Below are 21683 nucleotides of genomic sequence, written 5' to 3' on the forward strand. Positions count from 1 at the left end.
GACTAGATGATCTCTTGAGGTCGCTTTGAACCCCTGCAATTCTGTGATTCTGTGCCTAGGTGACCTTGACAAACAAAGCTTAGCTCCAGGTCTGCAGAAGACTTAGTTCAGCTGCTGCTGGGATTTGTTTCCATATGTCTTAATTTCTCCTTAATTAATAAATCAGTTCATCAAAACTCTTGTCTTTGCATTAGCGGTAGTCAGCACTGTTGAAAATATCTGGGTTCTGTTAATGTGTCCATCTCCTCTCAGTCTGCTTTTTGTTTAGCAGTTGTAATCTGGGGGATGAATCTAAAATCATTCAGAACATGTTTTTTTCTTAAGTTTCATTTCTCCATTTCAGTTTACGTATAAGAACTGTACTTTACAGTACGTACGTGTTTTTGTATCCTGAAGCCTCATCCTGTGGGTTGTAGAATTCATTCGTTGAGCATATGATCTTGTGAAACAGTCAGTGTGCAGGTGGCTGCCAGGAGTTCCTTTCCCTTCTTCCATTTTTCTCCTGTTTCCCTCCACGTCAGACTTCTTGTCCCCTGACATTTCAGAATTTGGAAGATGGTGCTCAGTCAGCTTGAGAAATGGAACAGGACTGGAGCCTGGCTTTGCTAGGCAGCATGCTGATGGAAAAACAGTGGAGGAGGTGGAAACCCAGCATCTCCACGTGCATTGTTTCCAGACTTCTATTGTTAGGCTGATATCTGAGGGTCTTTCCCAGGCCTGTAACTTTCTCATGAAACGTCCTGTGTGCTTTTTTTGTGCATACAGTCTGCAGCCAGCGGAGGTTTTTTGGCATAATTTGAGGTGAATCCATTTGTGAGATGAGGTTGTTTTGTGTCTTTTAAGCATCTTCATAGATTGTCTCTGAAACGTTCTTCTGTGTCATAATGCACTGCTGAGATCTGGATGGTGGGGTGGAGGAGGTCTCTCTTGATTGGGGTTGGTGCGTGAGGTTGTCCTGCCAGTCTCCGGCTGACTTGGAGAGATGGGATAACCAGTTAAGCTTTTGGTGTTGGTGGACCAGTTGCTTTGTCTTTTTAGCAGTGGGTTTTGGGGTGATGGGCAGAATGGCCCCCTGCCCTTTTCCCCTATTTCAAACCAGTGTCAAAAGAAAATAAAACCTGCAAAAGCAGTAGGTTTTTCCTTGCATAGTTTGTGCTGTTTAGTGAGCCTGGCTCTGCTGTTATTTTCTGGCACTGCTTCCTGGGTGCTGATAAGTGCTTCAGGCACTGGGAGCTGGCTGCTGGGCAGGGCCGTGAGCAGCTGGAGGAATGTGGCAGCTCTGCTTTTGGGGCCAGCAGCCCTCACCGGGTGCAGGGCAGAAGCAGCTCCCATCCTATCCCCAGGGCTACCAGGGTACCATGGGCAGAGGTGCTCAGCAGCTCTGTGCCACCAAGGTGTGCTGTAGTAAGTCTGGGCCCAGAGTGTTCCCAAGCTTCCACTGAGGCTTAGGTTCAGCCCTCATAGGTCTAGGCTGCCTTCTCCAGAACAAATGGGGTGTCAGCCCTGGTGTGTTGCTGTCACAGGGCTTCTCTTGTTCTCTGATCAGGGAAGGGGTGGCTGTGACTGCGGCCCGAACAGCTGTTCAATGCATTTTACAAACTAGTGCTATGGGATGTCCCTAGCTAAGTGGCACACAGCCTCCTGTGTCCCAGCTGCACTGGGTGCCTACTACAGAGTTGGTAATTGAGGAGAGCTGGTGCTGCTGGAGTCTCCTAGGAGACAGATTAGTGCTTTCTAGAGAGCACTTGTCTTCTTGCCCTTCTTGGAGCCATTTTATGTGGGAAAGGGTAGTACAGCAGTAGCCATGGGATGCTAGAAACATGAGAAGTGATGGGGTTCAAGGTGGTACTGTAATACATGTATTTATTATGTAAATGTATACCATGTGGCTTAACCTTTATTTTGTTGTATATGCTTGTGGATATTAACCATGAAAATTGAAGGATCCTAGAGAAATAGTTTTTCCCTAGAAGTTTAGGGCTTTTGCTGTAGAAGCCATTTTGATTTGTTGACTTACAACAAAAGTGCTTTGACTTTTGTGCTGGGCATGCCCCTGAAGCTGATTTGTGGGGGAGGGTGGAAGGTGTTGGGGTGCTGTGCTGTCTCTGGGCATGGTGCAGGCACTGGCTGGGACGTGTACAGGGTGACTGGGAGGAGACTTGACCTTTCACCTGGGCTTTGAGGTTCTGCATCATGTGTTCCTTTGTTATTTTCCAGCAACTCCCCAAAATTGCCGCCTGGATATATCACATTCTCCCTTGTATGACAGCAAGGGAGTTTGCTTCCTCTTAGTAGAGTCATCATAAAAGTTGTGGGTTTTCATAGTAATAAACCTGATTTTTTTTCCTGACAGGTAATAAAAAAAAATAAAGGTATGGTGGCTTTATTGGTTTGGAATACAGTAGCAGAATTATGTGGGTGCTGTAGTACATAAAAGGTGTAATGTTACAGAACTGCATTTTTAAACTGGGGACCAGTTAACTGTACTACTGCCTGTTATGCAAAGCACCTGGATGACTAATGGAACCACAGTCCTCGCTCATCTCACCCAGTAATGACAAAGCTGGCTCTGACTCTGGAAGTTTTTAAAAGCATTGCACTGGGTACATGGCTGTAATGAGCTGGGTTGGGGTTGTTGTGGTCATTTTAATTGAGAAAGTGGTGAAGATGTGCTGGAATTTCTGTCTGCATTGCAGAGTATCAGCTTGTATTGAAATAAGGTGAAAAAGTGCTAGACTTTTGATATCAGATTTTCACAAACTGCTGTTTGCTTTTCTACATGCATCTTGGCTCTGCTAGTACAAGTGCTTGACTGAATGTCAAACAGATTAAACCAAGGGTCTGCTCCATCCTGACACAACTTTCGTTCCTTAGGACTCTTCTAAATGGATTCTCCTCTATAGTTCCCTGCAGAGGCTCAAAAACAGGTGTCTCAGCGTGACCAGGGAAATACGTGCAAGAAAAGGAGGCTGTTTGAGCCAGCAGTGCCACTGCAATGAAATGGTTATCAAGCACAGCTTTTATTAGCACGGACATTCCAGCTTGTGTTGTACCTTCCTAAAAGGGTGCTCTCATGTCAAGAGAGAGGAATGTATGAGAAGGATTGGAAATAGTGTTTAGCACAGCCTGTAATGTATTTTTTCTCTGCTATGAGTAGTGTCCTGTCCTCTAAATACTTACTGTGGCTTCTTGTCTCCTTTTTTCAGCTTCTCAGCAAAGATGCCTCCGAATGGGAAGGCCTTACATTTTCACCCTTCAGTTCTGCATTTTGGAATGCAGTGAGTATCTTCCATTATTGTTATTTCCATTAAGTGGGGAGCTCTTCTGGGCTGCAGTTAGGTTGAGGCCATCAGCCAAGATTCCACCCTCTGGGGAGGGGAGGGGTGGAAGGAATAGTAAGTAATTGCCATGGAGTTGGAATTATGTTTTGCACCTTGCCATACTTCTGAATTGAAAATAAATGTGGGTAAAAGGAGGAAAAGGAAACAGGGAACCGTAACACATGAAGTTATCTAACACATGGCTAGAACATCCTTCTTGGGTGACCCTGCCGACGTTTCCAATTGCTTCCTCGATCTGTTGTTCATCTCTTGCTAAGTTCTCTTTCTAGAGGTGGGGAAGCTTGTTACTTCCTTCAGCTTTCAAAAATAAAATCCAGAAAATCTCAGGAAGAACATACTGGTGGAAAATAGGAGGATTTTTTAGCTCCCTTGTAAGAGAAGTTTTTTAAGTTTCTTAAATAACTTGGTATTCCATCAGTAAACAAACGAAAAAGCAGGATCCCTTTGTGAGTTAAAGGAATTTTCCAGAGAATGCACATATGTATGTGTGTAAGCTGCTTTTAGGATGTGTTCACTCACACACTAGCCTTAAGAAGCTGTTATTTTCGCTGACAGAAGATGACTGGTTATTTGTACTTTTTTTTCTAATGAAAACTGTGTTTATTAAAGGTTAGGTTGATTTTTTTTTTTCTTTTCCCCCAAAAAACTGGATTTTGAGTTGATGATGAGCTTTGGCTGTGTGCACCTGTTGCATCCTAGTGTTAGCTATTGGTCTTTGCATGTTAGAGGATGGGATTTGCTTGTTTCCAAACAGTAGTTGCAACTAGGAAATAGTTTCATATTGACATGTTTCAGTGTGATTTGTTTGGATGCCTTTTGTGCATTGTCTAAACTTAATGTGAATAACTTCCTTCTCTTTTTTTCCCCTTTAGATTCTTGGGGATGCCAAGAGCTAAAATGCTGCATGCCTACAACCCTAGTAGAGATAGAGAAGTTGTAGTGAATTCAGTGTTTACAGCTACTAGGCAGTTTCACGTGTCTCCTGTACATAGCCGGGTAAGTGCTGATTTACAGTTGGAAACTATGTAATGGCCAAGTGCCAAACCTTCATGCTTCCTTTGGCCTAAACTTTTCATTCTGTGTTTTCTTTTTGTGCCTTTTTTTTTTTTTTTTGTGGGACCTCCAACTTTATTCTGGTTTTGTTTGTACTTTTCTGCTCATTTTTACTGGTGAGGGAGAAGACATCCAAAACCTACAGTAGAAATATGTTTGACAGTAATTCAGAAAGAAAACAACTGTTCAGTGTTAAATTTACTTCAGATCTCATTCCTGTTATATGCAGCATTATTTAGTCATCCATAAGTACATGGGTGTTTATTTGTTCTATTGGTAGAGCTGAGAGATATGGGCAGGTGAAACTTTAGTGCTAAGATTCTGCTGGTGGGACCTACACATACAGCTGTGTGTGTGGAAATGTCTGTGGGTAACTGATTGTTCTGGTTGTTCTAATTAACTGCTCTGAGCAAGCAGTCTTCTTTGTGGTCTCTGTAGGTGATTTCAGCTATGGGAAAAATTTCATTCAGAGTGCTTTTTCTACCAACAGAAGAAGGGAATATTGAAAGCTTTTTATTTATAAATACCTCATCTCACGGAGTACTTTCATATCAGGTAACTTCAGTGTATTTTTCATTTGAGTTCTGAATCTGTGTTTTTAAAGTTGTATTTATACATTTTGAATGTAAAAAAAAAAAAACAACAAAAAACTAAACCAAAAACTTTACATGTTTTTTGAATTCCTGATACAAGTTGAGTAGAGCAGTGTTTACAGTTCATCCCTTTTACCAGATCTTGCTGATCTCATGATTCCTCGTACAAGCATGCATTTAAAATCACTGCCACTGGTGGGGCTTCCTGTGGTAGTAGGTATATTTGTATTTGTTTGTGTTTACTTGGAACTTTATGGTCCTGTCACTGCTGCTGGGCTCTGTGTAATATTGCAGTCCTGAATGAAGTGTTCTGGAATGTATTTGTCATGGGGAAAAAAACTACCATGATGTTTAAGAGCTGTATCAGGTGGTCTTCAGCTGCCTCACAGGATTTTATGTAACCGTGCTGGGGATGCAGCACAAGGTAAAAGCTTTAGGGCATTATAATGTGAAAGCAGAAGTATTGAGTTTTGAATGGAGGCTATCTGATTAATCAGAGAAGAGAACAAGTATTAAGTTGTTAGGTATTAACATTTTTATAAGGGACATTATACATTCCACATTTTTTACTTTCATTAATTTGTAAATTAAAAAAAAATCTAAATTTGAATCCAATGACTTAGAAACAATGCCAACTTTAATTAACCATTCAGTTATTCCATTCTCATAGTGAACTTGGAAAGCAAAGCTTCCTTAAGGAAACAGAGAAATTCACTGAAATACGGTCTTGGAATATGGATATTGCCATTGGCTAGCACATACTAGAGGTGATCCCAGATGTTGTGGAACTTCGCATTATAGAGAGATACCTCCTTTCTTTTTTGCACCTATCTTCTCTTTGTGTTAACTCTTGGTTCCTTTCTGTTACCTGGCCAGCTCAGCCACGGCCTTTTGTGAACAAGTTGCAGGGAAGCAGTTGTCATTGTCACCAGAAAATCAGTTTCTTCTGTTGAACTGCTGCTAAAATTGGTAGCATGCTGTTATTTATAGACTATTTCACTAGCCATCTGTAACGAGAAGAATAACTGTCCATGGTTTCAATTTGCGTTAAGAGCTTCAAAACTGGATCTAACTGAAGTGGTTATAGGCAGCTACTGCACTCTTGAGAGTCTGAAAGCTTTGAAATGCATCTGATATTGCTAACACATTTATGCAGCAATTATGCATGAAAAAATTGCCCAAATGAAGAAAAAGTAACATTATAGTCAAATGTACTTTGTAAATGTCTCCATAAAAAAGGAAACACCCCAAAAATATTTCTTTTGATGCAATCTTTTCTATCTATGGCTCACATAGGTCTTCAGTGAACACCGTAGTGTCCTTTTAATTAAAAATATGTTAAAAATTTCTTTACAAAAAAATTTAAAAACTTAAAAATTTCTTTACATAGAAATAAGTGAAAAACCTCGAGAGATTTTTCATAAGAGAAAATAAAACAACCTGAGGTTATCTTACTATCTGCTGTCAGAAACTTATCTTGACAGAGTTGAATGTGAATGCAGTAAAAAAATATAAAGTAAAACTTGCAAATCTTATGCTGTTCTGAATATTGCAGGTGTTTAAAAACAAAATGATCAATCAGTGTTTTACTCAGTTCTGAAGACAAAACCATTGAATTCAGAATGCCTTTGGGCTCAGAATGGGGTTTTACAGAAGTTTCCATGTGGCACAGGGGTGACCATAAAACTGAATGTTGTTTGCCCTCTCTGTTTTAGACAGTGACTCCCATGATGTGTAAATATAGTATGCAGTTTTGAAAAGTAGTTCCACTTCATCATTTATGAAGAAAATTTGGAATACGATGCCTCCATTCACTCATGGCTAAAAAAAAAAAGTTAAAATGTTGGAAATGTCTGATAACTAGCTTAGCCAACATGGTTACAGTATAGATTATTGCTGGATTTCAGGTGTTTGTATTGTAATGGCTTGAAAAGCAGGAAGTGTAACTGCTCTCTTTCTGAGATACCGCGATGCTCTGCAGATGAGCCTTTTTCTTTTGGAAGAAAGTAAATGAAGACACTACTGTGCCCCTTGTGTGCATAATAACTTTGCACAGCAGAATCTTTAACACTATATATGTTATCTTTTAAAATAATGTAATATTTCTTGAGGTTCATAGTAGCAAAATAGTTCTGTCTATTACTGCGATAACTGAAATACTGAATGTTGGTGTAATGACTCATTTTAACAACAGGTTTTTGGAGTGGGAACTCTGACGTCTTCTCCAGAAGAGCCTAGAATGCCTCTAGCAAATGCCTACTTACTACTTCCACACATTCAGAGCATCCAGGCTTCACAAACACTGGTATGGTAGTATGTTTCGAGTAGATGTGAAACATTAACCTACTTGGGAATGAAACAATTTTGTTTTCAGGTTGTAGGGATACAAGGAATGTTAACAAAAAGTCTAAATGACTTCAGGAGAGAGGCAATGAGATAGATAAGTGGTATTATAATGAGCTGGTGTCCTGGTTTTGTTGAGAGAAATGTTTTTGGCGTTTAGACTATTTCCGCTTTTGTATGTTTCTGTGGTGTGTTGTCCGCTCAGTTGTGCTGACAAAACTACTTGTGTCACCCTGCTCTAAACCAAAGAGAAATAATTTATGTTTAATTCACTGTGTTATTAGAGGGTTGGGGAGGGAGAGGCTGAGCAATTTTTTTGTTTGTTTGTTTTACTTTCCAGTTTTACTTCAGACCCATTCCCCAGGCTGGTTCATGGCTGTGACATGCATGGTTTATCACTCAATTAGAAATCATAGCATGTTGTGTTCCGATGAGAACAAGATTCCAGCTGGCGTATCCCCTCCTACTCCTGTTACTGCTGAAGGCATCAGCTTCAGTGCCCTCAGCTTGGCTAGAACAGGGAACTGTGAGGAATACAGCAAGATGGATTTAGGAGGCATGACTACTTAAAATTGGAAGAGAAGCTTTTAACAATTGCTGAGATTTAGGTGAAGCTGCAGGTGGACAATTGGATTAGATGATCTTAGAGGTCTTTTCCAACCTTAATGATTCTGTGATTCCATTTTTGTAGTTCTCTAGCCTATATAGAGCCATAGAATTCTATATACAATTCTAGTGAGTAACTAACTGGAAAAATTGCAATTCTGATTTTCTTCAAGTTTTTTTTTTTTTTTTTTACGAATAAGAACTTTTGTCTTGTGTAGGGATTTCTTTTTGTCCAAAAAGAAGTATTTTGAATATTTTAGCACGTCACGGAATATAATCTTGTATCTAAATGTAATCTGTTGTTATTGCCTTTGTGGTACCTTTTGATTGTTTTTCCATAGAAAACTTCTCACCTCGTATCTCCCTTTTTTTTTTTCCTTCCTGTCAGATACCTGAGTAGAAAAGTTTTGGACAAGCATTTGACATCTGCAGTACTGTAACAGTGAGGAACATTTTCCTCTGCATTTTTCTCTAGCGAACAAGCTTGAGATCATGCTTGGCAGCACAGAATAGTAGCACCTGGCACCAATCTTGTTTCAGTACATAAGATTCAAGAGAGCATTGACTTGATTCTCCTAGCTCTGGGTATGATTTTCCTGCCTGGCTATGGTTGGAGAATTATTCTTCAGTTCACTGAAAGTGGTTAATCTGAAAAGAAATGCTGCAGCAGTGGCACAGGCTTCTTCTCTGTTGAAGGTGGTAGGCGAGATCTAAATACTGAGAAGAAACTTGTGGCTTGAGTTTGGGTCCCTTCTGGGGAAAAGATTTCTGTACGGATAGCTGTCTGATCCAGAAGTACCTTTTTCAGTTTGCCTTACTGAAGGTCAGATCTGGATCCCATAAAAGCTGGTATGAGCCTTTCTTGTGCAGCTCATCTTTTTAGGCTTGGAAGCTATGCGGGGAAGAGGTCTATGAAGTTTGAGTGAATATGGACATTCAAACTTGAGGATACATGAATACTAAATCATGGAGATTTGAGTAGAAAAAAAACAAATTAAGACCAATCAGTCGTACTTATAGAACTGCACATTTGCTTACTTCTGTTTGTTTTTATCTGAGTGAAATACACTGCCAGTGTAAGTTTAGGATAGCATAAGTTTTATTTGGATATGCTAACAATATCCTTGCCTATTAAGTCTACTGATACTGCTTGGAAACCTATGAGAAGGCTCAGTGAGGGCTGTACTGTTGTTTCTTGTTTCCTATCTACACCTATCCTCACTCGTCTATTAGCTGGAACCTACATCTGACTTCCAGTTTGAATACAGTTTGTATTTGTTTGTTATGTGCATTTAGTTTAGATAACTCCTCCTGCTTCTGGCACTTAAACCCAAAAGTGTTTTTTTTTTCTTTTCTTTAAAGCAGTACCACATCTTTCAGCTTTCCCTTTGCCAAGCTGTGCAGTCTGTGCTCTGTGTCATCCTTCCCTGTGGTGGGCTGGTGTGTGGGAACTGCTGAGTCACAACCAGAACAACTGAATGAGCACCTGAAGGAAAGATCTGGTCAGCCCTGGGAGCACAGGTGAATGTGATTCACCTGTGTGACTGGAAGAGGACTCTTAAACCTCATTTAAAGGCTGACTGCCTCTGAGGAAGGATCTCTTGTTAGAAATCCCTCCTTTTTGGAGTTCCTTCCCTGTCCTTCCCTGTGAGCCTAGATCTTTGGAGATGGGTGGGCGTTCATTTTCCTTCTTTCCTAACACCTCCTTGTTCGCACTGGTCTCTTTGCTTTTACAAACTTTACATTTGGCGAGCAAGCCAGGTGTGAGCATCATGACTTTCCTGTGGAATATCTTTAGATTGGACAAGGGGGAAAACATAACCCCTTTGGATAAAACTTTGCCAGGGTGTATATCCCAGGATTTCTGGGATTGCTCTATTGCGAACTTGCAGCTGTAATTGAAAAATAGTGTCCCTTGTGGGATAGTAGGAGTTTACTTCAATCCCCATCCTGCATGGCAGAATATTTCCATGGATTGTATAAAAATATACTCATTACAAAGAAGAGACAGCTGGCTGTGTCCACTGTGGTGTGGCCACTATTAAATGCATTAAATCAAGTGGAACTCTCAAATAACACCCTTGAGAATGAAAATCAATTATTGCACGATTGCACTGGGAGATTAAAACAACAAATTAATGTATTGACAGGGAAAAACAAGTTTGGCCATCCCTGTGAAATAGATTTGAAATATTGCTGTAGAGAATACCCAGGTCTCTGAATCTTTTGGATCTGGGTACTTCAAAAGAAAATATCTCAAGATCTGATCTTGAAGCCTTGCTTGAGGCAAATACTTGTGATTATTGGACAAATTTCACACACAAAAACAAACAAACAAAAAAAGTCCAAGATAGACCTGTAGGGGTGCCCCCTGATCAATGGCTCCCTGTCCAAACACGTTGTCATGTTACAGCCCACACTTACAGTTTCCTAATTAATGGACTTAGTCCAAAGATTCTTGCAAAAACCTAGACTGAGTGTATCCTTGTGGTTGCATCGGCTACGGAATATGGGGGCAAATAGCATTGTGGTCAATGGACCAGAAATCTCCAAAGTCGCACTTATAACCTCACACCCTGCCCTCAGACAGAGTTTGTATGCCACTGTACAACATAATGAAGCATTCCTTAATAGCTTGGTTGATGGCGGCGTGCCTGGCCAAATGAAGCTGACATTCTGGTACATACAGGTCTATGGTCCTCCATGAAGGACCTCCAAATATACATCTGTGAAATAGGGATGAAAGAAGCAATATATGAGGACTCTTTAGAAAGCCCAGATTTGATAAAGTTTTCAGCAGGAACGAGGGACCTGATTTTACAGCAGGCACCCTCCCTCCTGTGGCACGCTGGTATCCATATTGAACCCCCTGGTGGCCTTGGAGGCCGTTGTCCAGCAGGCTCTCCCTGGATCAGGTAGCTGATCTAGGGGAGACAGAATGGCATAATATCTGAACAGTGGAAGATGCCAAGGTGTTCCCAGTTAATGAAACGAGGAGAGCTTCCCCACAGACACCCCAATCAGGCTCCATATGGGTGTCCTGAAAACAAATGTTTAAGGATCTTATATGGGCTGGGGTAACCTTTGCTAAAATTGACCATCACGTCCTCCTCCAATTGTTAAAACAACTTAGGGACAATCAGAAATTTCAAAATACCCCCAAAAGAGCAGGGGTACAAATAATTGAAAGGGTACCAGTACAAGCCTGGAGGACTTAGTCCCTAATAGAAGGAGAAAGCCTGAGTCACCTGTAGAAGCTACGGTGCCTGAGCCACCTGAGGAAAAAGACTTGGCAGTTGCGCAGTTCATACTGTGATGGAGGATGACAGTTCCTCTGTAACTAGGGCCTCCAGATGGGACTGAAATAATGATTTTTTGGTCTCAAAAGAATATACAGTGAGTCATGGCATTGGTTGACACGGGCACAGAAACATCCATTATTTATGGGAATCTTACAAGTTTAAAGGGGGCCAAGCAATGGTTGGTTTTAGGGGACGCACCATTCCTGTCACCGAGACGTGGTTGAAATTGTGGGTTGGGCATCTCTCATCCCAATCCCAGAATACATCTTGGGCATAGGCATTTTATGGGGTTTGGCTCTCCAGATAACCATAGGAGAGTTCAGACTCCAGCAAGGATGCATGTCTGGGCAGTGAAGGTGATATTGAGAGGCCATGCGAAGCATGAGCCTATTCACCTGCCAGAACTGCTCTGTATTACTAGTGTGAAGCAGTGTAGACTTCCAGGGGAGCAAGATGAAATATCCAGGACTGTGCAGGAATTAGAAAAGGCTGGAATCATAAGACCTGCACATAGCCTGTGTCGTTCCCCCATGTGGTCAGTGCAGAAGTCAAGATGGCGCATGGAGAATAGCAGTTGACTGTATTGAGTTAAATAAGGTCACGCTGCCTGTTCACACAGCTTCACCCAACGTTGCTTCCATATGGGCACATTCAGCAGGGAAATAAAAACCTACCATTGTGTCCTAGACTCAGCAAATGCATTTTTCAATTGGTGAAGATTTGCAGGACCAACTTGTGTTTACACAGGGAGACAAGCACTGGACCTTTCAGGTCCAGGTACAGGGGTACGTGCATTCACCAGGATGCTGTCATAACCTGGTGGCACGTGACCTGGCAGACTGGTGAAGACCTAGTGATGTTAATTTGTTATTACTATATCAATGATCTCATGTTGACATCTGACTCCCGGGAGGTAGAAGATCATGTGGCAGATTCATTGACCACTGATGTGCAGAAGAAAGGATGGGCTATAAACCCAAAGAATGTGCAGGGTCTGGGCCTGTCTGTGAAATTATGGGAGTAGTTTGGTCAGGAAAGAACAAAGTACTACTCAGTGCAGTAATAGATAAGGAGGCGCTGCCAGTGGGTGAGCATTCATTCAGGAAAGAAGGAATTCTCTCCTAACACCTCCTTGTTCATGCTGGTCTCTTGGCTTTTGCAGACGTTTACAGCTGGCCATTTCTTAGCCAAGCTGACTGCAGTTCTCTGCAGCTTTTCCAATTTCTAACAACTAAGGATATGAGTGAAGCTTTTTTTTTTCTTTTTCTCCTGCCTCTTCAGAGCCTGGCTGTTGGAAGCATGATGTGTCGCTGGAGATTGTAGGTGAAACTGTAACCTCTACAAGGGTGCATGACAGGCTTGTATCTGCATTTTGATGAGGCCATGAGTTTCCATGCTGCATTGAGTTTATGGTGATGAGCTGTCATAAAATCTGAAAGGGTACTCAGGATTTTCTTTGATCATTTCCCCATGTTTTTATGCAGGTGTTGTGGTTAATCAGAAATGGAGAGGAATAGCAAAGTTGTCTTTTCTGCTGTTGAATTTCACCCTCTTTCTTTTACTGTATTCAAAGTTTCAGCTTGGGGAAGGGTTTTATAATTGGCTGTGGTCCTGGATCCTGAGTTTAGACAAGAGATATATCCAAGACTGAATTTATAGTGTGCTCACGTGGCCATTCAGCAGCTAGTGGTTACCACTGAGATTTGACAGATGGTGGTGCGCATATAGGTCATCGTTGTTTATCCAGCTTCTGAATACAGTCTATGCTCCAATTGCCTTTTCTGGGGCATTGTTTAATGTTTGCATGGCACTTAGCAGGCAGCCACATCATTGTGCCTTCATTGTGTTCAAAATGCTGTACAAATGTGGAGGTAATGTCAACAGGGGAGTGAACTGCAGGGATGGATGTGTTATCATAGGAGACTCAGACACTGCTTTCCTGACATCCCAGAGGAGCTCAAAGCATGTGAAACAGTGATAAGGGAAGTATTGTGAGTGAGGAACTGAGGACTCCTTAATTTCTATTTTGAGACAGGGAAAGGAAGATGAAAGGCAAATGTGATCCGTGTGATCTTTGGGTGTGGAGAGAGATTGAAAGAAGGATAGCTGAGTTCTCTTAGTGTGCCATCCTGATAACTGCTTGCAGAAAACTGATGAAACTCTGCTGAATCATTGCTACAAGAGCAGTTTATTAACACCACTTCAGTTATAACAGAGTGGAAATGGCCTTCAGGAGCAAGAAGGAGGCTCGTTTCATGGGCTTTTTTTTTCCAGTAATAGTATATGCAAACTCCAGGATATGGTTTTGAACTCTTGAGTCCTGACAGTAATGCGAAAATATTTATATGAAAATCTTGTATAGAGCTTTGCCTGATTGATGGGATATTTGGAGCAGAATAAGGAATTCTCCTGAAAGTGGCCACGGTTCAGCAGTTACATTAAGTGCAAATGCCTCCTTATTTTTGGACCGTGGAAATGATGGTGTTCTCTCAAGGTCCACTGAGAAGGGAGTTCTAAGTAATGGGTTTTTTTCATCCAAAAAACTCACCTCAGAAGTTGCTCTTGGTATAGTTTCACTGCCTCATTAAAACTCCAGTTAGCAGGTTTGGCTGTGAGAGGTTGCTAAGTGATGTATGCTTTGGAGTCAGATGTTTTTCCTGCTTTCAAAACTGATGAGGACAAGAGAGTTTGCAGAAAGAAGCAGCTGCTTGGGGTTGATGCAGACGGGCAATGAGCCTGTGTTTTGGTGCCACTGATAATCTTTGCAGGTGTTGGATCGCCCTCTTGTGTGAAGCTTGGATCATTGTGATATGGCATCCACTGGAATTAAGACTGCAGAATTTTGTGCTGGCTTCCTTTTGGCTGTGCTTTTTCTGAAACTGTTCACTGTGGTATAAATGAAATGCTCAGGTGTACCCTGCTCTCTTCTCTCTGTCCTTTGGATACTGTAATACCTGATGTTCGTAGTCCTGCTTCTTAGCATCAAATCATTTAAATTCTTTAAAGTTGCATGGATGCCTTCAGAAACTTGAACCTCCAGGCACTGCATTCAGATGTTGTTATGTATGAGAAGAGACTGAGTGGGTTTACATCTGTGTCAAAGTCATAAAATAATGTTGCCATGATTAAGTTATTGATAGTGACAGAACTCTCATTATGATTTTTTAAAATTATTGTTTAGAACTAACAGCTGTGTACTGGCTGAGCAGTATGTGCAGTTAAGTTCACAGTCCAGATTTGTGAATATTTTCCATTGAACTGTGCTTGGCTTTGTCACTGCTGTTGCCCCGTTAGATTAAGTTTTACAAGCTGACACAATCAGTGCCTTTTTTTTTTTCTTATTGCTTTCCCATTCAGTAAAAAGGTGAAGGAAGTACTTTCTGTCTGTCCATTTATGCACAAAGCCTACATATTGGACTGTGGGGGTGTGGTGTTGCATTCTTGGCTTAGCAACTGTTTTTCAATATAGAATCAGCAAAGCAAATATAAAGAAAATAAGGAAATAAGCCTTCATATTATGCCAAAAAGGCTCTGTTGAATATTGTTTGTTGGCTTATCAAAGTTTGTAAAGATTGCTAGTGCCAGTGCTATACAGATATTTAATAACAATGTGTATATGTATGCATATATATAGCTTGATAATTACTCTCTCTAATTTCTTTCTAGTGAATTGGAGTTGGATCACTGACCTACTGTACAGAATATTTACTTTTAAAGAAACCTGATCCTTGCTGTGTCATGCATATGTGGAGGCAGTCTTTTTACCTTTATAATTTGTGCTATGTGAGCCAGATTTATATAACATCTTTCAAAACAGTCTGCTTAACGTGTGTTTCACTTTCTCTTCTTACAGGCAGGAACGATGAATACCAATCTCTTACGTGTTCACCTTGAATGCAGTTTACCTAGTGATGCACATCAGCAAGTTAAGGTATGTTTTATGTGTTCTACCTATTTAAGCTCTCTTATTTTGAGCCAAATTTAGAAGGACACTTTCCGGAGTTTTAGAAATGTAGCAACAATGTAGTTTCAGAAGATTCAGTTTAAAGGGATTCATAATTTCAGGCTTTTGTAAAACTGTCCCCCATGTTATAACTGAAGCGTTACGCCCATCACGCTGTGTCAGCGTTAGGAAAAGGAGAGAAGGTAAAACACCTCTCCTTCCTCCAAAACTCCCAACTGTCTAGGTGTTTTAATGTGTGTTATATTACTTAGAATACGGAAGTGAAGTGAAATTTCCTTTCTCCTTAATCAGGGGCACAAATTTCTCATTCATGCTGATGTAAGAGCAATGAAATGAGAGTCTGAAGTGTGGGCTGCCTGAGCTGTGTTCTCAAGGTGCTTGAAATGGGATTTTGATGTGCAGCAGAACTGAGGAGGGGTTAATCTCTTTACAGAAAAGCCCCCTCCCAAGCTCTGAGTGCTAAGGGCACTAGACTGTCTAGTCCCAGGCAGCACCAGCAGAATCTCACCTTCCTCTTCATCTTCAAAGGTTTATGTAGTAAATAAGTAACGGTTGGCAGTAATGCTGGTGCTTGACCAGGTATTTTGTTCTAATATATAGGCTGGAGTTGTGGTCTGCGGCACCTTTCCTTTATCAGGTGTGACTAGGTCAAGACTCCATAGCCATTTTTCCTGTACATTATACATCACAGTGATTCTGTACTGTTTGTTCCTTCTTTTGTGTTTTGCATTGCGTGGTAGATGAGGCTAGGTTTGAGATGTACCTGGATGTTTAAGATCGCGCACGGTACAGCTGCCTACTCTGATAGCAGCTATCCAAGGACACATCACCTGTGGCTTCCTCTGTGCATCTGGCAACAATTAAAAGCACTGGGGATTTCTGTGGTGGTACGGGAGGGAACTGATATCTGGACAGGCTTCTCCTCCTTTGTTACTCCTCAGACATTTCAGGTTAATTAAAGGTCCCTTCACTAGATCACTTCACTTGCCTTGCGTGGAGGTCTTGTCTTATGCACATAGCAAGCTCCATGGTGTGATGCAGGACAGATTTGTTACTCACTGTTGACTGTCTAGTTTTGTTTTGCTTGTTGCCTTTAATTTTTTACCAAGTGGTGCCTGTGTCTTTGTGGTTGCTGAGACTCAGCTGTCTTAACAGCAGCCACTGCTTAGAAAAAGGAGTAAGTATCTGAAGCACTCTAGCCAGATGGCAGTGTTTGCTATTAAGAATTGTGCATGTTTGTTTTTCTAAAATTACTTCAGTGAGAAATAGAGGCAAAAAACACAGGATTTGGAAAAATTAAATATAAACAGACCAGTGAACGTGAACTGTCTTCCTACCATTAAGACACATGCATCAGTCTGTTTATGGCACATTTTACTGAAGTCAGAGGATTTAACAAGGGAACTATTTTGCAGTCCCTGAGGTGGGACGGACTAAAACAGTCCCTAAACCTGCATTCTTTAAAGGTTTGGTGTTGTTTTTTAGTTGTTTTTCATCTCTGTTTTTGCTGTGCTGACTGAATCTGTGCTGTCCTTGGTTTCTGCTCAGAATTTTAGCCGAGGTCCTAATTGCACCTGCTTATCAGTGTTTCTGTGCTGAAGACAGTGTCTGTTAGATGATGGCTTCAATTAACTTCTCAAGGTACTGCACTGTAACAGATTGCTGCATTCCTTCCTCCACCACACACACGCTGTATCCTCCTGTCTTGCTCTAGAGTTGCTGTTCTATGTTCGATGACCCAATGCTGCTAGAAATGAGCTTAACAGTAAGAATGGAAAATGCCCAACAAGATTTTGTGGAACAAAGACAGTACTTACTGGAGAATCTTTTTGTAGTTTATGTAGCAATGGAAAAAACAAAGACCTCAGGTAAGTCCTAAACGTAACTGTTAATTGTAATAGAAATAGATTTTATATGTGCATTTTGATCTGATGTGCTAAATTGAATCAATTTCAGTGACTGTTTGAACTTTGCAAATAAGGAAAAGAAAGTTGGCTTAACACAGCATATCAGCACCTTGCTCAGGGCAAAGTTACTCAAAGTGCAGCCTTCTTTGTAAGGGTACAGACTGTAAACTACATCAGTTTCATTCCCATTTTTCCCATGCTTTTACATCAGCTTGAACAGTGTGAAAAGATACCATGGATCTTCAATTTCTTCAACTGTTTCTAATTTGCTAGTAATTAAATTAACCATAATAGGACTGTGAAAGCAGAACAGTTTGTACAGTACTAAGAATAGTGTCTGTTGTGGAAAGTGGAGTGATGTGTGCAAAACAATCAGTTCCTCACAGTTCTTTCTGCTAAGTTTATTGGATGAACAAATCTTATAAATCCAAGAGACTTTTGAGTATTTGTAGAGATTTGTGATCTGTTTGGATAGCCTTTTCTTGACATTTCTGCCAGTTCTACTTTCTGACTGAAGAAGACAGAACTGCCTAAGAATCCAGATTATCATAATATTTAACATGCTACTGAAAACTGGTGAAAAGAATACGATCTTTTTGTCTTTTGAGAAGTTCAGATTGGGGTCTGATCACAGTATATACTGTTCTCTCTGTGCCTATTCTGTGATGTGGTATATACACAAAACTGATGCCAGAATATCCACTGGAAGCCTGTTTTCCCTGCTTGTGGAATGCTACTTCATGTTAAACTGTGGATGTACATTTGTTCTGGTGCTGGCAGAGAATTGTTGCATCTGTCATGTCAAGGGTGTTTTAGTTAGCACTTCTGACTGTTGAAGTACTGAGGGTGTGTTTATAAGGCTGCTCTCTGTTCAATACAGTGCATTTATAAATGCTCATTGAATTACAGTTTGGTCATAATAACCCTTTGGACTTGATGTCAGTGAGAAAATCCAAGTTTTGCTCCATTAGTACTGATTCTTTACTTAAATTAAGAGAATTGCACAATATTGTCCTTTTGCGTTAGCCTGTATCTTCTTGTGTCCTTTTAGTATAAGCAAGGGCAAGAACTCAGGCCTCCTTTGATGAAACTGTTAGGACCACTCTGGTCTAGGAGTGGAAATAAGACATAGTCTTAATAAGGAAATAAGACATAGTCTTGAGCTTTCCTGTGGTTCTTCTATTGCTCCTCCAGGTCTTTGTAGCATCTTGTGACTGAGAGCAGAGCTTCAGCACAGATGAAGGGTGGTTACCAATACTGCCATTCCACCCTACTGTCAGGTGAAAGCTGGGTTATATTCATCTGCTGTTCCTCTTGGAACAAGTTGCCAGCCAGTAGGACTGTTCCTGTTTTAAACTCAAAAAGTGTTAAATGAATGTGACTTCACAAGGAAAGCTGTTGCACGGAATGCTTTTTAAATTTAAATTGACTGCTTCTAATGATAATGTACTACTCAGCAAAAGTGCTTCAATCCCTGGTTAGCTTACCTTAGTATTCATTCTTTTGAGCAGGTGATTTCATAGTGGATATGTACATCTTGCATTCTGGGAACGGTCGTGTGCATATACAGGTAATTATGGGCTTCAGGTAATCATATTTTAGGGTATTGAATCTAATTTGGGAATAAATTAGCAAGCTGGCATAATAGCAGATCAGTCTTGTTGGTGGCACACATCGCACTTCTGTATTTCTAAATTTTGCCCAGGCATCTAATAGATCTCCTAGAAGATCTGCTTTTAGTTTGGTCATCCATGGGCTGACTTAGAAGTTGTGAGAAAATTGCAGATAGTGGCTTGCAAATTTGATGAGGAGGTACACTAACACCAGAGCTACAATAATAATCATAGTAGTGCAGCAACATTCACTATATCATGTCTTTGTGCAGGAAATATGGCAGTTGTCACAAAAAGACAGAATGCTTGTGGAATTTGAGCCAATACTGCTGTCTTCATCATCTACTAACTTTACAAACATTGCTTCTATTTCTTGTAAAGGTACAGTACGCATATGTTTATAAATAATGCAATTAGGCAGGGTTTGATTATAGAAACAGTAGCTTTTTTCTTAGCAGGTAGACTTCGAAATTAATGTCAAACAATTTCTTGAGGTGTATGAATTCTTTTTGGTAATCATTTCCACCATTTTTGTGTATGTTTCCTTTTGTTCTGATTTAAGACTCTACAAGCTATACAGTTTTCAAAAAGGGGAACAAAATATTCACTGAAATTGTTGGCTGATATTTTAAAGTAAGTGTAATTATTGACTGTGCTTTTTCAGCATCCTTTTATAACTGGTGGTTATTTTCTGTTTTCAGTATATTTTCTGAAAGTCTGTTGTGCTTGGGTGATCATTTTCTGTGACATTTCTTGTCGAGATCATTGAAGAGACTTTTGTCCAAGACCATGTGTGTTACGGAAGAGCAAAGATTAAAACAGAGACATTTCTGACTACAGCCTCCAATTTCTTGTTCTGACCACTAGACTGCAGACTTACTATATTTCTGAAAAAGGCTGTTTTCATAATGACATAGGCACTTGTTTTTCCTAGCAAAAAAAAAAAAAAAAAGGAGAAAGAAGGGACTAAGTGATTTTGTTTTATTTATTTATTTATTTATTTTGCTGAAAGGAGGCAGCGTTTTGCAATAAATGAGAATGCTATGCTAGTGGCACATGATTAAAATCGATCAGGTTGCTCTTAGCAGCCTGGTTGTGTGCTTTTTGAAAGCATTAGGCATTTGTAAATTCTTAAATTAAGGTTCTGATGATCTGAGAATTAGAACATAATAACCACTTTGTTTCTTTTTTCACCTGTGTAAAAAATGAGTGTTCCCCTTTGTGGTGTTCATGAACCGCAACCTTGTGTGAAAACCATTACAGATGTGCATTTGTTCTGCTGGCTGATGGTGTGTTCTCCTGTGTGTCTGTTCTTTACCAAGCTGCATTCTGTGACGGTGCAAGGCCTTACTCTGGTGACAAGAAGAATAGCGTAGTGGAAGAAACTACAGCACTACAAGCCTGCCTTTCCTGTCCTGTGATGGAAGGGTAGGTTAAGAGTGGATTGCTGTTTGTCAGTGTTCACTGATGTTACACAAATATTGTTTGCTACCTTAAGACAAAGTTGGTTTGCTTTGTCATGGAGTGATTCTAAGGGCAGTGAAGATGTTTCTTCCTGTTGTTGCTGTATTACCAAAACAGAGCTGTGATGTTTCAAGTAATAACTCTTGTATTTTTTAGAGGAGTAGTTTCAGGAGGCATTAAAAAAAAGTATGCCTGACCAGCTTATATATGTGTTGTTTGGATTCTGTGATAATATTTCCACCATCCTTGTTCTTCCAACGCAGAAGCAGGATAGTGATAGAAAAATCAGGAACCTCTTCTCCTCAGTTTTCTTTTGCCAATTTCATCCCAGCTTACCTTATCGCAGAGTGGTAGGCAATGTTGTATTATGACATATGTAAGTATTCTAATGGAAATGGCATTATCCTTTAAAACCTTAAGACAGCCACTGTTCAAGAATACTACAGTTGTTGCGTGGTCTGGTTGTGCGTGCTCAGGGACGATTGTAGTTTGTATTTGTTTTTATTCTGTGTTTACTTGCAGGTATTTTGATGTTGATCCTTCTGCAGCAATGTTTCATATTGAACCACATCATAATATTTCAGGATTTTGGTCCATATGGTTTACAAACAACTTTGAGTTCAGCATTGAACTGAATGAAGTCTACGTATCCAGAGAAACAAAGAACATCTTAAAGGTGAGTTTTATTTCAGCTTCATGTAGTGCTTTGTCCTCGAATTAAGAATTTGGTTGTTTGACATACAAAGTAGATTCTTTGAAAGACTCTGTGTTCTCAGTGCTAATTGAAATTGGTTAAAAATAGAAGTAGCTTTTATGCCTGTAAATTAGGTCCTGAAAAGCCCAGGCTCTCAGTAGGTATTATTCGCTGTCCAGCTTGCTTCTGTTTTGTTCATTAGAGACTGTTTTTTAATTTCAGTTGCAGCTACAGGTGCACTGAATTCTAGACCACTGTTCTGTTCTTATAACTGTTGCTTGTGTTTGTGCTCTGTAGGACCGAGCATTTCTTCATAGGCTGTTATGGAAGTCTTTAATGTATAGATGAGCTTTGAAGTTTAGAAGTAAAAACCAGTAACTTAACTCACACAGTCGCTTGATTCAATCCAGACAAATCAGGTCTACGAATAAGCACTTGATGTAGGCATCTAATTGGCCACTTGTATATTTAGATTGGAGACTTTCACGTGCATGTTGTATAGATCACTTACTGGCACGTGTGTAGTAACAGCAAAAACTGCTTGCTCTCAGAGATTATTCCAGTTTTAATTCAAGCGTCATTTGGTTCTTTCTAGATTCTGAACTTCGCTGAGCCTTTGACTCTATCTCCTGGCTGCTGGAATGTATTTTCTTTGAAACTTGATGTGAAAGACACTGTAACAACTGTGCTTTCTCGTATTTGTTTGTCCACCAATGTAGGAGTGATGTTTGAAATACCTCTGCAGATATATTTGACTGTGTCCAAGGTACTGTATTCAGTTATGCTGAATGATTGTTATGCAT

General features: G+C 40.3%; 1 protein-coding gene across 8 annotated transcripts in view; it reads left to right on the plus strand.

The window, feature by feature from the left end:
• The window catches only part of TMEM131L (transmembrane 131 like), a 67589-nt gene that overhangs the window by 21733 nt on the left and 24173 nt on the right, over positions 1-21683 (plus strand). For 7 of the 8 annotated variants that reach the window (XR_010622195.1, XR_010622196.1, XR_010622194.1 and 4 more), the window contains exons 4-14: positions 3207-3278; positions 4214-4337; positions 4833-4949; positions 7182-7292; positions 15092-15169; positions 16917-17070; positions 18621-18679; positions 18995-19103; positions 20045-20150; positions 20709-20862; positions 21476-21646. Coding sequence is in view for 5 of the 8 variants with exons in the window: in XM_065736289.1 (XP_065592361.1) it covers positions 3207-3278; positions 4214-4337; positions 4833-4949; positions 7182-7292; positions 15092-15169; positions 16917-17070; positions 18621-18679; positions 18995-19103; positions 20045-20150; positions 20709-20862; positions 21476-21646 (1255 nt within the window). In the remaining 3 variants the exon portion in view is untranslated. Of the gene's footprint in view, positions 1-2881; positions 3004-3206; positions 3279-4213; positions 4338-4832; positions 4950-7181; positions 7293-15091; positions 15170-16916; positions 17071-18620; positions 18680-18994; positions 19104-20044; positions 20151-20708; positions 20863-21475; positions 21647-21683 lie in introns of those variants that run through there. The other variant, XM_065736288.1, reaches the window with a different exon arrangement.

This window comes from Cyrtonyx montezumae, unplaced genomic scaffold (genome assembly GCF_038088225.1).
Source record: "Cyrtonyx montezumae isolate F1298 unplaced genomic scaffold, pur_monq_1.0 scaffold_2, whole genome shotgun sequence".
NCBI classification, from domain to species: Eukaryota; Metazoa; Chordata; class Aves; order Galliformes; family Odontophoridae; genus Cyrtonyx; species Cyrtonyx montezumae.